Source organism: Lupinus angustifolius, chromosome LG16, assembly GCF_001865875.1.
Source record: "Lupinus angustifolius cultivar Tanjil chromosome LG16, LupAngTanjil_v1.0, whole genome shotgun sequence".
In the NCBI taxonomy this organism is placed as follows: Eukaryota; Viridiplantae; Streptophyta; class Magnoliopsida; order Fabales; family Fabaceae; genus Lupinus; species Lupinus angustifolius.
This window is the reverse complement of record NC_032024.1, coordinates 12,986,922-13,002,180: the sequence shown is the minus strand read 5'-3', so window position 1 is coordinate 13,002,180 and position 15,259 is coordinate 12,986,922. Positions and strand designations below refer to the sequence as shown.

Here is a 15,259-nt window from a genome sequence, read left to right as displayed (position 1 = left end):
AATCTCAACGGATTAAAAAATGTGGATGGTGTAGGACTGAAGGACATAACAGAAAGAATTATCCATTCCGAATGAGGGAAGTCGGTGAGAGTTCTAGGCAACCTGGTAATAATGAGTAGTTAATATAATATTATGAATATGTTTTAAGTCATTGTGTACGATGTGTTTTAAATTAATATGTATGAATCTGTTTGAAATCAATGTCTATGAATCTCAATAAATAACCTTATTTTACATCATACAAAATAAAAATATAGTATAAATCAAAAACCCTAATTATACAAAACTCATGCAACAAAAAACTCAACTGAAATTCCAAAAAACCTTCACCATTTTAGGTTTCAAAGTGATACATGCAACTGAATGAATAATCTTAGTTTACATCATACAAAATAAAAAATATAATACAAATAATAATCTATAATTTTGATATAACTCATACAACTCAAAAACCAGAACAAAATTCTTAAAAACTCTGGACCGCAAACACCGGTCCAAGGCAAAGAAAAAAAGAAAAAAAAATTGGAAGGCGACTCGTGCATGGGGTGCACGAGATTAGGGCAAAAACTATTTCCCATACACGAGTTTGGTAGGGCAAAAACTATTTCCCAGGAATCGTGTATCATATACACGATTTTAATAAAAAGTATACTAGTTCCATAATATTTTAAAAAGTTATACCAGAGTGGTAATAAGGCAGTCAAACTATACTAGAAATATAACTTTTCCCAACATCCAGCCAAAGATTATTAAGGTTATTACTGAACATTTTATTATAATATTTTTTTAATATTAATATTTTGATAAAAAGTTTACTTGGGCATTATTGTTACCAAGTAATTTGACATTTTTCATTTGAAATCTCATGTTGATTTTTTTTACTAGCAGATATATTTATATAGTAAATGAGATAAGAAGATATAATTTATTATGATTCTCATAAAATTTGATAATAAATTATGATTAGCACGATAATATGGAATTTCACTCTAATTACAATATTAGCTTTATTTGGTAGATTATAACTCACTTACTTGTCAGATTTTGTGTGAAATGTTTAACAAATAAAATTGATGGAAGATATAGTTTTAGAAAATTTGTTATAAAGTGTTATAGGAATTGGACAAAGAACATGCTAAAATTATTTATTTTTCTTTATCGTCATCATTTAGATCAAGTTTCTGCAAATAATTGATTACTTGATTGAAAGTATTGAGGTGTTATTGTAAATTAGTATCCTCCTGCATCTTGAGGTCATAGAGTATTTGTTTCAAATACAGCTTGCTTATTATGGACTTGGATATAAAATGTTTCTCTAATATCTCTCATACCTCTAATGGTAACGTTAAATTCATAATGTGACACATCACTTCATCTAATAGATAAAGTTGTATTATTGTCACTACCTTCTTCTTTAACTATTCTCAATCTAGTTGATTCATATAACCTGGTTTATTCCACTAATGTAAAAATAAACAAACCAGATCAAATCAAATAAAATTGATATCAATTTGATTGGGTTGCATAATTAAAAAACAATAATATTGCAAACATAATATGTTCATTAATGCAAATAACATATTTTTTTCCTCCTATTTTCATTTTCTCTTTTAAAAAAATAACAATGAGTTTTAAGCTACATAATAGATAATTATTAACTCTAAGATGTCATTTCAAAATCATACTTTCCATGAATTTTTATTTTTTAAATAAAAATAAAAATAAACAATATTTCAATCAGTTTAATAGGTCACCAGTGAACTCATTAATAAGGAGATACCAATTTGGAAAAAAAAACAAGTGTCAAATATTTGAATTCAATTAGTTTATTGGGTCTTTGGTGGATTCAATCATGAGGAGATCCAATTTAAAAAAAACATATGCAAACTATTCGAATTCAATAAACTGATTAATGGATAGATTCTCTTTCAAGAAAAAGTGTCTAAGGTCCCTCTATAAATAGAAGGGAGACACACACAAAAACACTAGAAATGCACAAAAATAGAGAAATAGAGAAAAGTACTACAAAGCCAGAAAAGATATAGAAAATGAGGAAGGACATCAAAAGTCATCACATAACAAATTTGATGATTAATATTTCATTTTACTCTATAATTATTTTCCTCCATTTCATTCACTTTCTTCAAAGGGAACTAAAATATATAATCATTGAACTGCTTACTTTCTTATAGCATCATTACCCTCCTTCTTAAAGACAAATTTTTTATTATAAATAAACCAAATTTAACGAAAATTTTATTGTTTAGTTATGATTCATGTCGTTTCTAACTTATTGCTTAAAGTGACAAGAAGAACTACGATCAATACCACATTTTCACTATTAGTTCCATTAATTTGGAATAAATATTTTTTAAGTACTTCTTTAGCAATAAAATTAAATCAAACCAAACAAATAATATTTTACCCAGAACTACATAGTCTTAGTTCTCTAACGCGTATAGGAAAACGTAGGAGCAAAATTAAATATTGTCACACACAAAAATAAAAAAATAAATATTTATTTTAACAATTTAATTTTTAATAAATAAATCAATGGTATATGTAATATATGCAATTAGCTAGAGTATCGTTTTATTATGGACGGGCAGAATGACAATTCCTTCTCCGATCCATAATCGACTCTCGAGCTCATAACTCTTATTCAAAAAACATTTTATCCTAAATTGGACATAAAGAGAATTTTATATGTTTTAACCCAAAAAAACATACTGCAACTCCAAATGATCGCATAGCGGAAAATATGGCACGAAATGAAATAATCAAACGTGATAACATTGACTTACATAGATAAATATATTTGGACAAATTTAATGAAAATGTGATTTTTTTTATCTACCATTTTTATCATTGGGAAACAATAAAATCATGATTTAGGAAAATAAAAAGACTAACAAAAGTATACAATTATTTTTTCTTGGTTATACATATATATCCTTAAATCCAAGATCTTCAGGATTAATTGGTCTAATATACTCATGCATCATAATTCTTAATGATAATAAAAATTAATAATTAAAGTAATTGTCATAATAAATTTTAAATTGCTTTTATTCAAAATACTCAATCTATTTACCAAAAAAGAAATTAGGTTAGATATGTAAAATTTTGTTGGATCCTCATATATCATACAATGTTGATTAATAATAATTGGGTAAAATATTATGCATAATAAGAATCCCTTACAATAATAAAAATTTATTTATGTATAATAATAATTCCCCATAAGCAAAAATCATAGACTCAATATTGCATATGTAAAATCATAGCCCAACTACTTTGTGGATGCTTTAGATTTGTCAAAAATTACCTCTAATGGATGTTAGGAAGAGCAAAACCAGACCCTACCTACTCATGCGGTTTGGCTCGATCTTTATTGGACCCGAATATGGTCGGTTTCATCAAGTCTAAGGTTGAGTTTGGTTTCAAAAATTATATTTGGTCAATATTTAGAGTCAGATAAGAGAAAAACATTACCCAACCTGACTGTAATTGTCACACATTCATAATATTTGTATATGTGTCTGTTCAATTGTGTAGAGAGTAATGACATTTCTTTGACTCAAAATATCACAATTTCTCTAATTTCCCCCATGTTTACACGATTAACAAAATATCTATGTATATATTATTTCATATATCAAATTACATATTTAATAATAAGTAATATTGAGAAGACTTTCTCGAAAATGTGAGTGCCTTATATTTAATCATTTGCGGGTTCAAAGGTTGGACCAATCGACATTTAAGGTCGGGTTAGTTTCGGGTCTAGAGACATGTTTTCATTCAAAATATAATCTAACTATCATTTAGATTCGGGTATGAGACAAGTCTTACCCGGTCCAACTTAACATATGTTCACCCCTATGGATGTGGTCTCAAATAAATACATAAAAATTAAACTTTATTATGCCTTGAATGATCATCAATTTTTAGAATGATAGATAAAACTTTGACTAATATCACTTTTAAAAATGAATGAAAAAATTATTATTGGTGGCTCCCATCACAAACTTATAAGTTTTGAAAACCGCTTATATAGTAGCTTCGCTAAAGTTACAATCTCCTATTATTTTTTATTTTTAAACATTTCAACAAAAAATCTCACAAGTAAATAACGTATTATCTACCAAATAATATTGCCAACTAGAGTGAAATTCAAATTTATCATGATAATCATAATTTATTATCATCGTAATTAATTTTATCTTATTATTTCATTGACTATATAAATATAATTGCTAGTAAAAAGGACAAAAATCAACATGAAATTTCAAATGAAAAATATCAAGTTATTGGAAACAGCGATCCAAGTAGATTTTTTATCAAAATATTAATATTAAGATGATGTTATAATAAAATATTCAGTCATTACCTAACTATTAATATTAAGGTTAATATATATAATTAATGACCAAATGGTTTTGTAGTAAATATTCAAAGTTCATGTTGTGATTATGTTTAGGTTAGTGGTTCAATGCTTATCTATTGCATTTCCTACTTTTTTCCTGTAAAAGCTCACACAAAAAAATCATTTGTTGCTGGGAATCGAGCGCACGTTACTTGGGAAAATGAAAAAACTATTGTGGCACTCAAAATTTGGGTTGGCCCAACACGAATACACAATTTTTAAGTAGGAAAACGAAAAAAAAATTGTCACTCAGAAATCATGTTGGCCATCGTAACGTGTGAGACAAAGTGAAAAAAACTGAGTGACAAAGTGAAAAAAACTGAGTGACAAAGTGAAAAAAACTTGAGTCACTCCGAAATCATGTAGGACCAAAACTTATAATTGGGAATATGAAAAAGTTGGGCCACTTAGAAGTTGTGTTGTGCCATCACAACTTTTGAGTGTAAGGTTTTTAAAAATTGAGCCCACCTAAAACTTGTGTTGATCTTTTACGATTTCTAAGCGGATACCACTTCAAATTTAAATCATTTATTTAGAGTGATTGATATTTAAATATGTTATATGATATGAATACAAAACAATTCACATGTATGTAAACTAAGTACTAGTTGCAAGTTGGTCTTCTTAGCCATTAAAAAAACTTACATCTAAGCTCTAACAGAGGAATATCATAGACAATGCAGAAAAGAGAGAGAGAAAAAAGACCATAAATTTATTAAAATATAATATTGTTTATTATTATTGTTGTTACTATTTATTGATATATAGTGACCCCATGTGTTCTTCTGAAATAATTTATTCTAAATCTAGCTTTATACGCATCTCATGTATATATAGTCCCTCTCCACCACAAACTTGTAATACAGAGGCATTAGCCACAAGCAGCAATGGTTAAAGGACTAGAGCCTCTATTACATGTGACCAATGGTGCTGGAAATGGAGACGAAACACATTTCGATCCAGGTGCTCCTCCACCTTTTAAGATAGCAGAAATCAGAGCTGCTATTCCTAAACATTGCTGGGTTAAGAATCCATGGAAGTCTCTGAGTTATGTTCTTAGGGATCTCTTAGTAGTCACTGCATTGATAGCTGCAGCAATATGGTTCAATAGCTGGTTCTTTTGGCCACTTTATTGGATTGCTCAGGGCACAATGTTTTGGGCTATATTTGTTCTTGGACATGATTGGTAATGAATATCTTATGCTTGCTTAATGCTTAAGTTTATTTTATTTGGTTATATGATTTATAATTTTTTATATATGTTTTAATTAACTTTCTGCATTATTGAACAGTGGTCATGGAAGCTTTTCAAACAGTCCCAAGCTGAATAACCTTGTCGGCCACATCTTGCACTCCTCGATTCTTGTACCATACCATGGATGGTTGGTTTTAGCAGATTTTCTTGGTCCTTTTGTCCTTAAAGTTTTTTTTTGCTTACCAAATGTCTCATCTTATTTGACAATATAATACCACTTTATATGGATCTTGCAGGAGAATTAGCCATAGAACTCACCATCAAAATCATGGACATGTTGAAAAGGATGAATCATGGGTTCCTGTATGTGTTTTCCTTCTACATTTGTTCTTCATTAATCAGTAGATGGATTTGGTTTCCCCAAAAAAAGGAGAAGAAAAACAAATCTAAAGCTGTAAACTTGATGAGGCTTTTCATGATTATGTTTGTTTTATTTTATTTTATGTGTCTTTATCTCAGCTGACAGAAAAGATTTACAAGAATCTGGACAATATGACAAGAGTTTTGAGATTCACTTTGCCTTTCCCCATCTTTGCGTATCCCTTTTACTTGGTAAAGTGCATTTTTTTAATTTTTTTATTTAAATTTTTTAGAAGAAAGACAACATTAATGTACTGAGGCTCTAGAGCTCTAGGATCTCACTATCTTTCTGATTTAAACTATTTTTCAGTGGTACAGAAGCCCAGGAAAAGAAGGCTCTCATTTCAATCCCCACAGCAACTTGTTCTCCCCCACTGAAAGAAAAGATGTGCTAACTTCAACCCTATGTTGGTCAATCATGTTTTCTGTGCTTCTCTATTTGTCTTTCACAATGGGTCCATTTTTAATGTTCAATCTCTATGGGATACCCTATATGGTAATTTCATTACCACATTCTCTGTTTTCTAAGTTAAGTACTTAACACATCACCAATAATTTATTCATTTATTTTAAAACATCTAGGTCTTCATCATGTGGCTGGACTTAGTCACATACTTGCATCACCATGGTTACGAGCAGAAATTACCTTGGTACCGTGGCAAGGTAACATCACAAACTGATTTTGCTCTTTGAATTTTCTTCAGTGTTAGATCTATACTTAGATTGGTTTAACATCAAATTCATGACCACCAAAGTAACTTTCCCTACATTCACGGACTATATGGTTGAGTTTGTCATTTACTAATTTAAGACAAAAGAATCCCTAGGGAATATACTATAGAATTCTCTCATTCGAAACATAACACAACGTGTATATCTTTTAAGCACCATTATTTATGCACCGAAACAGAATATCAAAATGGATATTCCTTTCATTTTGGTTAAAGTAAATGTGAAACATTATTTCTCTTTGTTACATCTTTCTATTTACCCATGAAAAAAGGTATTCTTTAATGTCTCTCTCCTTCAAAAGACACTACTGATTTTTTACTCTTCATATTTTGTTCCTCATTTGTTTTTATGTTAATTTTTTTATACATGCATTTTAAAACATATTTTTTTTATAAAGATATTCTCTATCTATGAGTAAGGAGTTAATCCTCTTGGAGCGTGTAACTGTACCTCCAACATGTATCATTGTTCCCAAGAGTTAACTAACCGACATGTATCATTGTTCCAGTTGACTAATTAATATTTTGGTTTTTTCTAGAGGTACAGTAAATTACTAGACCAAGTTTTTACCTCTTCAAACACCACCATGTTCCTGTTTATTGATGAAAGTTTTTCCTTATTATATATTATATACTTTTGAACACAAATAAAAAATTTCTCATAACTCAAAATATATTAACTTACTAATATAACATGTTATTGTGTATGTAATTTGACAGGAGTGGGATTATCTAAGGGGTGGTCTTACAACCGTTGATCGTGACTATGGTTGGGTTAACAGCATTCACCATGACATTGGCACCCATGTTATCCATCACCTTTTTCCTCAAATTCCTCATTATCATTTGATTGAAGCGGTAATTTCTATTTCTCACTTAATGAAACTTTTTTACTTTTTCCATTTCTATGCCCATGAAAGTTAACCTTTTTTTAACTCACAATAGACACAAGCAGCAAAGCCAGTGCTTGGAAAATATTATCGTCAGCCAGAGAAATCTTGGGCAATTCCTTTTCATCTAATCAAGAACTTGCTACATAGTGTAAGGCAAGACCACTTCGTGAGTGATTTTGGAGACATCGTGTACTATCAAAATGATCCTCGGCTTCAGAAATATTCTTGGACAAAGTTTGAGTGACGTTTTTGGTCCACAAATTGATGCATGTGCTGTGTTACGTTACTCTTTTAAGATTTTTCTTATGTAACCTATTAGTTGGTCACAACTTTTTCTCATTTAGTTTCCATAGAAAATAGGCCCCCGTGTATGATTCAAGGAGAGAGAAAAATATTGTTGGCCTCTATGGAATATTTTATATACAAGTTAGTTAATTAATATATTGAATTGTTGGATTCATCTTTTTTGTTTTATTTATAATAATCTCTCACTTGCATAGACCCCTAACATTTGTATAATTTAAAATCAAAATGGATATGTAATTGTAACATTTTTAACAAAATCAAATACAAATAAGAATAATATTATATCAAGGCTCAAATTTGAAATTCAACTTTGATATCTACCTTTTAAGAAGGTAGAAACTCAAATGTCCAATCTTATAATTTCTTTTTTCTTCCTACAAAAAGTATGTGTCAAAATAAAGTTTCAAAGTTAAGTGTACATATAAGAGCAACCACATCACTTGTACTTGGACTATTCTTATATAAATACGCAAGTTCTTGTGCTTGAAGTTGTGTTTAATTTTAATCACACTGAACCAGAAGCACAATTCTTAAATTTCAACATAGGCTTAATTTTGTAGTGGCAGGAAGGCTGACATATATAATAACAATAAGGTAAAGTAACTTATATGGTTCGTACAATATCAATTATATGGTTCGAACAATGCTATAATGTTCAACTATAGATTTTCTTTAGTTTCTTTAGTTTACTTTTGTATCTAAAAATTGGATTAACTTTCATTTCATATATATATGAAACTACCTAAGATATGATTTTATCATCTTTTCTAAAATATGAGTTACCTTAACTTTCCAATGTATTCGTTTTTAATGCTATTTTGTTAGTGTTTCAACTCATCTAACGCAATATTTTCATATCTATTATATCAAATTTTTTCCACGACGCAAGAATTGATACTTAACAACGCTCATTCAACAACGTTTATGTGCTGAACACTGTTAAATGTAAGATAGAATAGAATTAACATCGTTTATTGAAGAAAGTGCTGTTAAATGTGTTATCTTTAACAACGCTCATTGAAGAAAACACCGTTAAAAAGTAAAGTTTATATATTTAACAACCCTTCTTCAGTGAGCGTTGTTAAATGTGTTATCTTTAATCACGCTTATAGAAGCAAGTGTTGTTGTTAAAGATCATATATTCATATATTTAACAGTTCTTCTTTAGTGAGCGTTGTTAAATGTTAAATGTGCTTTAACAATGCTTATTGAAGAAAGTGTTGTTAAATGTCATATTTCATATATTTAACGACACTTTTCAATAAGCGTTGTTAAACGCTTATTTTAGTGAGTGTGAATCTTTTCAAATTCAAAATCAAAATTTCACACAATAATACATATATCACGCAGTTTATTATTTCTTTTACTTTTCTTCTTCTCCTTGAGTTACGTTTTTTCCCTCTTTTGTTTTTAGTTTCTCTCTTCAAGCAAGTTATCAATTTTTGGTTTTTCTCTATAATCATAAGGTAAATCGTTATCTTATTTTATCTCATTTATTTCTCTCTTCACTAACAGTGTGATTGATAAGGGAAGATTATGTTAAGTGGGTAGTTAGATGGTAGTTATAATTGTTTCCTTTTTTAGAAAGCTGTTGGTTGATAGTTAAGTCTGTTAACTATAAATAGAAACTGTAATCCATTTTGATGAATAGCAAAAATTTCCAAAGTTTCTAAACTTCTTGTAATCCTTTCTTCAATCTCTAATAACAATTCTCAGAATCCTTTTCTTGCCTAGGAATCCCTGATTCTTCCAACCTTCTTCTTCGAATTTCCATTAATTCCTAGAACTTCATTTCCCACCTTAACAATTGGTATCAGATTAGGTTCATCCTTGGCACATTCACATTCCCATGGCAGAGTCCACTAGAAGTCAAACATCATTGCGTGAAGTGGAAGATCATTTGGAGAGTCGCATGTCGGCAAAGATTGAATCCAAGATGATTGAATTGGCGGGTTCTATCCAGAAATCTTTGAGTGATTCGCTAAAGCTTACAATGGAGGAGTTACTTAAGAACAATACATAGGGGCAAGAGGATTCTGCACGATCAAGAGCCACAAATTCAGGTGAAAGAAGAACCAATTCCCACTATTCTTGTGGTACTCGCTTATCAAGAATAGATTTTCCCCGTTTTAATGGTGAGAATGTGAAACAATGGATTTATCAGTGTGAAACGTACTTTGTAATTGATGGCACACCAGAAGAATTCAAAGTTAAGCTAGCAGTGGTTCATTTCGAGGGGAGAGCTTTGCAATGGCACCATGCCCTTGTTAAGTCACTATGGACAAGTTCATGGCCAGTTTGGGGGGAATATGTTCAAATGTTGATAGAACAATTTGGGGAGGTTTGTGATGTCCCCATGGTGGAGTTGATGAACTTGAGGCAAAAAGGTCAGGTTGCTGATTATCATGAAGAATTCGATGCCATTATCACAAGATTGGAATTGTCTGAATAATATACACTGAGTTGCTTTTTGGGGGGGTCTAAAACAAGATATCCAGATGATGGTTAGAATGTTTCAACCACAGTCGGTGAGAAAAGCTTTTGCCTTGGCCAAGTTGTATGAATCTGCTAATTTTCACAACCCTTTCACACCCTGCTCTGCCAAAGCAAGTAAACCTCCTCTTCTGCCAAAACCTATCAATTCTGCTAAGCCTATTTCTGCCAGTGAACCATTGTTGGAATCAGCTAAGGCTAAGTTACCAAAAAGGAAAAGCTTTACACCTGCATATATGAATGAAAGAAGGGCCAAGGGGCTATGTTACTTCTATGACACCCCATTTACTCCAGAACACAGTTTGTCTCACAAGAAACTTCAGTTACATGTTATGGAGGTGGATAAGTCATGATGGTCCTACAACTAGGGCCAAAGCCAAGGCAGGGATCCTTAAAGTCTCAAAGGACACAATTTATGTGAGGAGGACATTTATGTCCTTAGGTCACCTTATACTTAGGTTTATTTTATTTTCATTGATTCAAATAAATGAGATTGCATTCTCATATAGTCTTAGGTTTATTTTCATTGTTAGTATTTAATTCATGTAATATGGGTTGGGAATTATTTGTAACATTGGTCCATATTCATGACCAAGTAGTTTACTTAGGTTCAAGGGTAAGCCTTTCACGTGGCTAGGGCAAATGGAAGTCAATGCATGATCATTTCAAGGAAGGAGGCACGTAAGGAACTCTATCTATAAGGACAAACAAGGAGATAAGGCAATTCAGCTAACACTTTATCTCTAAGGCAAACAAGGAGATAAGGCATGGAGGGAAAACGAATTTAAAAGAAGATAGATTTGAATTTGAATTCAAGGGTATATGGCACACGTTTTCAAACTTGGAGATAAAGAGAAGATTATATGAAAGAGAGATTAATCAATCTCTCAAAGATGCACACGGCTAGAAACAAGGAAAGAAGATAGGAAGCTCAATCTTTTAAGGTGCACAAGGCTATAAAATAGGGAATCCTAATCTCATCTCCAACCAACAACAAATCAGATTGGATTCAAATTAAATATGATTAGTTCCTCAAGATGAAGTCAAATTGATCAAGTCTCTTCCTTCTCCTCAACAAATTCGGCCAACCATCCACCAAAACCGAATTACACTCAAGACTAAGTCAAACAAGCAATTCAGCTCAACCAATTGATATTACTTAGGATTTTATTTTTATGTTTATTAGAAGATAATTTGATTTCTATCTTCTATTTTATCTATTCAGCCAAGGCAACTTTGCCTATTTATATTTTGATCAAATCATTAATAAAAGTTAAGTTGAATTTTGAGTAAATTTGAATTGTTTTAGTTGAGAGCACTTCTCCTAAACTCTATCCTTTGGCCGTGGCCATTGATGAGCTTTTATCAAGCTTCTTAAGCTTGTGGCAAGCAACACTTGACTTATCAAGCTTCCATGCTTGTGGCGTCTTCCATCTCATTCCTCTTCCACCTTCTTCCTTATCAAGCCATCACAATCTTCCCTACACTTTCCCACGCCCAAATCAAAAGACAACCCTAACATATAACCCCCAACCGAACCCAATCATCCCTAAATCACCTCATCTCCCATTGATCCGAAACCATACACATCACTTTACCCTAAACAGCCACAAATCATCATCTACAATTACAAGCAAAAAAAAACCCTCAACTCAAACCCTTCCAACCCTAAAATTACTAACCAAACCGAGGCCATAAAACCTCAAACCATACACAAACCCTAGCCTATTTATACAACCCCAAACCGAAGCAAATCAACCCAAAAATTGCCCTAATTTGACAAAACCGAATTCACACATTCACAAAGCCTAATTTCAAGCTAAACGATCCTATAATTCTAAGGCAGCCCCTTGAGGTTGTCATCAAGGATGAGGATAGGATGAGGATAGAATGAGGATGAGGATGAGGATGAGAATGAGGATGAGGAATCAGCCTCACTAACCGTGAGACTTCAAAACATGATGGATGCCCAATTCCAAACTCTTCAACAACAATTGGAGGAGTTGAGGATCCATTATGATAGAAGGCTGGATGAACAAAATCATGGTAATCATAACCATGAAAGAAGAAGAAGAAGGCCTAGGAGAGAGGAGAGGCCGAGACATGAGGATAGGTACAATTATTCAAGTGCCTATAATAGTGAAAGGAGACATGGCAGTCGTGGTCATGATGGAACAAACCGTGGCCATGGAAGGAGACATGGAGAGCACTATGGCAGCCCTGGTTGTGGTCATGCTAGCCCAATTCGTGGACATGGAAGGCAAAGATAGGGTGAAATACAAGCCCAAACCGTGAACATAGAGGAGATTTGGATGGTGTTAAGATCAAAGTCCCTACTTTCTTGGGGATGAGTGATCCAGAGGCATATTTAGCATGGGAATTGAAGATGGAACAAGTCTTCAATTGTCACAACTATTCAGAGGCAAAGAAAGTCAAGGTGGCAGCCCTTGAATTTCAAGAGTATGCAATGGTTTGGTGGGATCAGCACCAAAAAGATAGAGTGAGATGTGGAGATGTAGCCATTGAAACATGGGCTGAAATGAAGAGAGCAATGAGAAGGAGGTTTGTACCTCATTCTTACAATAGAGATGTGCATAACAAGCTACAAAGGCTCACTCAAGGGTCCCAAACAGTAGATGAATATTTCAAAGCCATGGAATTAGCCTTGCTTAGGTCCAACCTCAATGAGGACCGTGAAGCAACAATGGCTAGGTTTCTTCATGGGTTGAATCCAGAAATCCAAGATGTGGTGGAATTGCAGCCATATGTGGAGTTAGATGACTTGGTTCAGAAAGCCATCAAAGTGGAGCACCAAATTAAGAGGAAGAAGTCTAAGTACTCCTCTAGTACGTCAAAATCCCACTCTTGGAGAGATGAGCAAAAAAGGGAGAGCCCTAAGGCCAAGGAGGCCGTGGGCAGCCACAAAACCACCCAACCAGCCATGGAGACCAATGGGAAGACTAGAAACGTGAAGTGTTTCAAGTGTCTTGGCCATGGTCACATTGCCTCTCAATGTCCTACAAAAAGGACAATGGTGATCACTAATAGTGCCGTTGAGTCCCAATCCGAACCATCTTGTGGAGAGGAGTGTGATGATGATACATCCATGTTTAATGGTGATATTTTGATGATGAAGAGGCTCTTGGGCAGCCAAGTTAAGAGGCATGAAGAAAGCCAAAAATACAACCTATTTCACTCAAGATGTTTGGTCCAAGGCAAGGTATGCATGTTGATCATTGATGGAGGTAGCTGCACTAATGTGGTTAGCCAAAGGCTAGTGTCAAAGCTAGACCTTGAAACTAAACCACATCCCTCCCCTTACAAACTCCAATGGTTAAGTGATGTGGGTGAGTTGGTTGTGGATAGACAAGTCATGGTACCCTTCTCCATAGGGCAGTACCATGATGAGGTCTTATGTGATGTGGCTCCTATGGAAGCTAGCCACATGTTGTTGGGGAGACCATGGCAAAATGAAAAGAACACTAGCCATAATGGTTTCACCAACAATATCTCATTTATGCACCATGGTCACATGGTGGTGTTAGCCCCTCAGAGCCCTAAACAAGTCCATGAGGACCAAAAGAGGCTAAGGGCTAAGATTGAAGAAGAAAGGAAGGAAAGTGAGGCAAAAGCCAAAAAAAGTCCATGGCCAAGCCTACACTTGACATTGTTCCTACTCCCAAGGATGAAATTTTTTCTACACTTAGCCATTCTTTGAAAGATCATGGCAAGCATAGGAAAAAGGATAAGAATGGAGGCAATTCGAGGACGAATTCATTTGAAGAGGGAGGGGATGATGTAAACCCTCCTAGGGCAGCCTTTGATTCCAAGGGCAAGAGAAGTTATGATGGTCCTACAACTAGGACCAAAGCCAAGGCAGGGATCCTTAAGGTCTCAAAGGACACAATTGACCCAGGAGAGGGTATGTGAGGAGGACATTTATGTCCTTAGGTCACTTTCTACTTAGGTTTATTTTATTTTCATTGATTCAAATAAATGAGATTGCATTCTCATATAGTCTTAGGTTTATTTTCATTGTTAGTATTTAATTCATGTAATATGGGTTGGGAATTATTTGTAACATTGGTCCATATTCATGACCAAGTAGTTTACTTAGGTTCAAGGGTAAGCCTTTCACGTGGCTAGGGCAAATGGAAGTCAATGCATGATCATTTCAAGGAAGGAGGCACGTAAGGAACTCTATCTATAAGGACAAACAAGGAGATAAGGCAATTCAGCTAACACTTTATCTCTAAGGCAAACAAGGAGATAAGGCATGGAGGGAAAACGAATTTAAAAGAAGATAGGTTTGTTTTAGCAATTTGAATTTGAATTTGAATTTGAATTTGGATTTGAAAGAAGATAGATTTGAATTTGAATTCAAGGGTATATGGCACACGTTTTCAAACTTGGAGATAAAGAGAAGATTATATGAAGATTAAAGAGAGATTAATCAATCTCCCAAAGATGCACACGGCTAGAAACAAGGAAAGAAGATAGGAAGCTCAATCTTTTAAGGTGCACAAGGCTATAAAATAGGGAATCCTAATCTCATCTCCAACCAACAACAAATCAGATTGGATTCAAATTAAATATGATTAGTTCCTCAAGATGAAGTCAAATTGATCAAGTCTCTTCCTTCTCCTCAACAAATTCGGCCAACCAAACTACCAAAACCGAATTACACTCAAGACTAAGTCAAACAAGCAATTCAGCTCAACCAATTGATATTACTTAGGATTTTATTTTTATGTTTATTAGAAGATAATTTGATTTCTATCTTCTATTTTAT

General features: G+C 33.1%; 2 protein-coding genes across 2 annotated transcripts in view; both read left to right on the top strand.

Moving 5' to 3' along the window:
* The window catches only part of LOC109329325, a 2,082-nt gene extending 2,007 nt beyond the window's left edge, over window positions 1-75 (top strand). Inside the window, exon 3 of the mRNA XM_019562998.1 lies at window positions 35-75. Within this exon, the coding sequence (XP_019418543.1) occupies window positions 35-75 (41 nt within the window). The remainder of the gene's footprint in view (window positions 1-34) is intronic.
* On the top strand, window positions 5,256-8,128 carry LOC109330327 (omega-3 fatty acid desaturase, endoplasmic reticulum-like). Its single transcript, XM_019564486.1, has 8 exons — window positions 5,256-5,615; window positions 5,722-5,811; window positions 5,921-5,987; window positions 6,144-6,236; window positions 6,355-6,540; window positions 6,627-6,707; window positions 7,496-7,633; window positions 7,721-8,128. Exons 1-8 carry the CDS (start codon window positions 5,317-5,319, stop codon window positions 7,910-7,912), a joined length of 1,146 nt encoding a protein of 381 aa, XP_019420031.1. The 5' UTR covers window positions 5,256-5,316; the 3' UTR covers window positions 7,913-8,128.

Excerpts from the sequence above, each read along its gene's own strand:
- LOC109330327 (XM_019564486.1), top strand. The coding sequence starts at position 5,317 with ATGGTTAAAGGACTAGAGCCTCTATTACATGTGACCAATGGTGCTGGA. Across the intron at positions 5,988-6,143 it reads AGGATGAATCATGGGTTCCT|CTGACAGAAAAGATTTACAA; the intron begins GTATGTGTTTTC and ends TCTTTATCTCAG. Across the intron at positions 7,634-7,720 it reads ATTATCATTTGATTGAAGCG|ACACAAGCAGCAAAGCCAGT; the intron begins GTAATTTCTATT and ends AACTCACAATAG.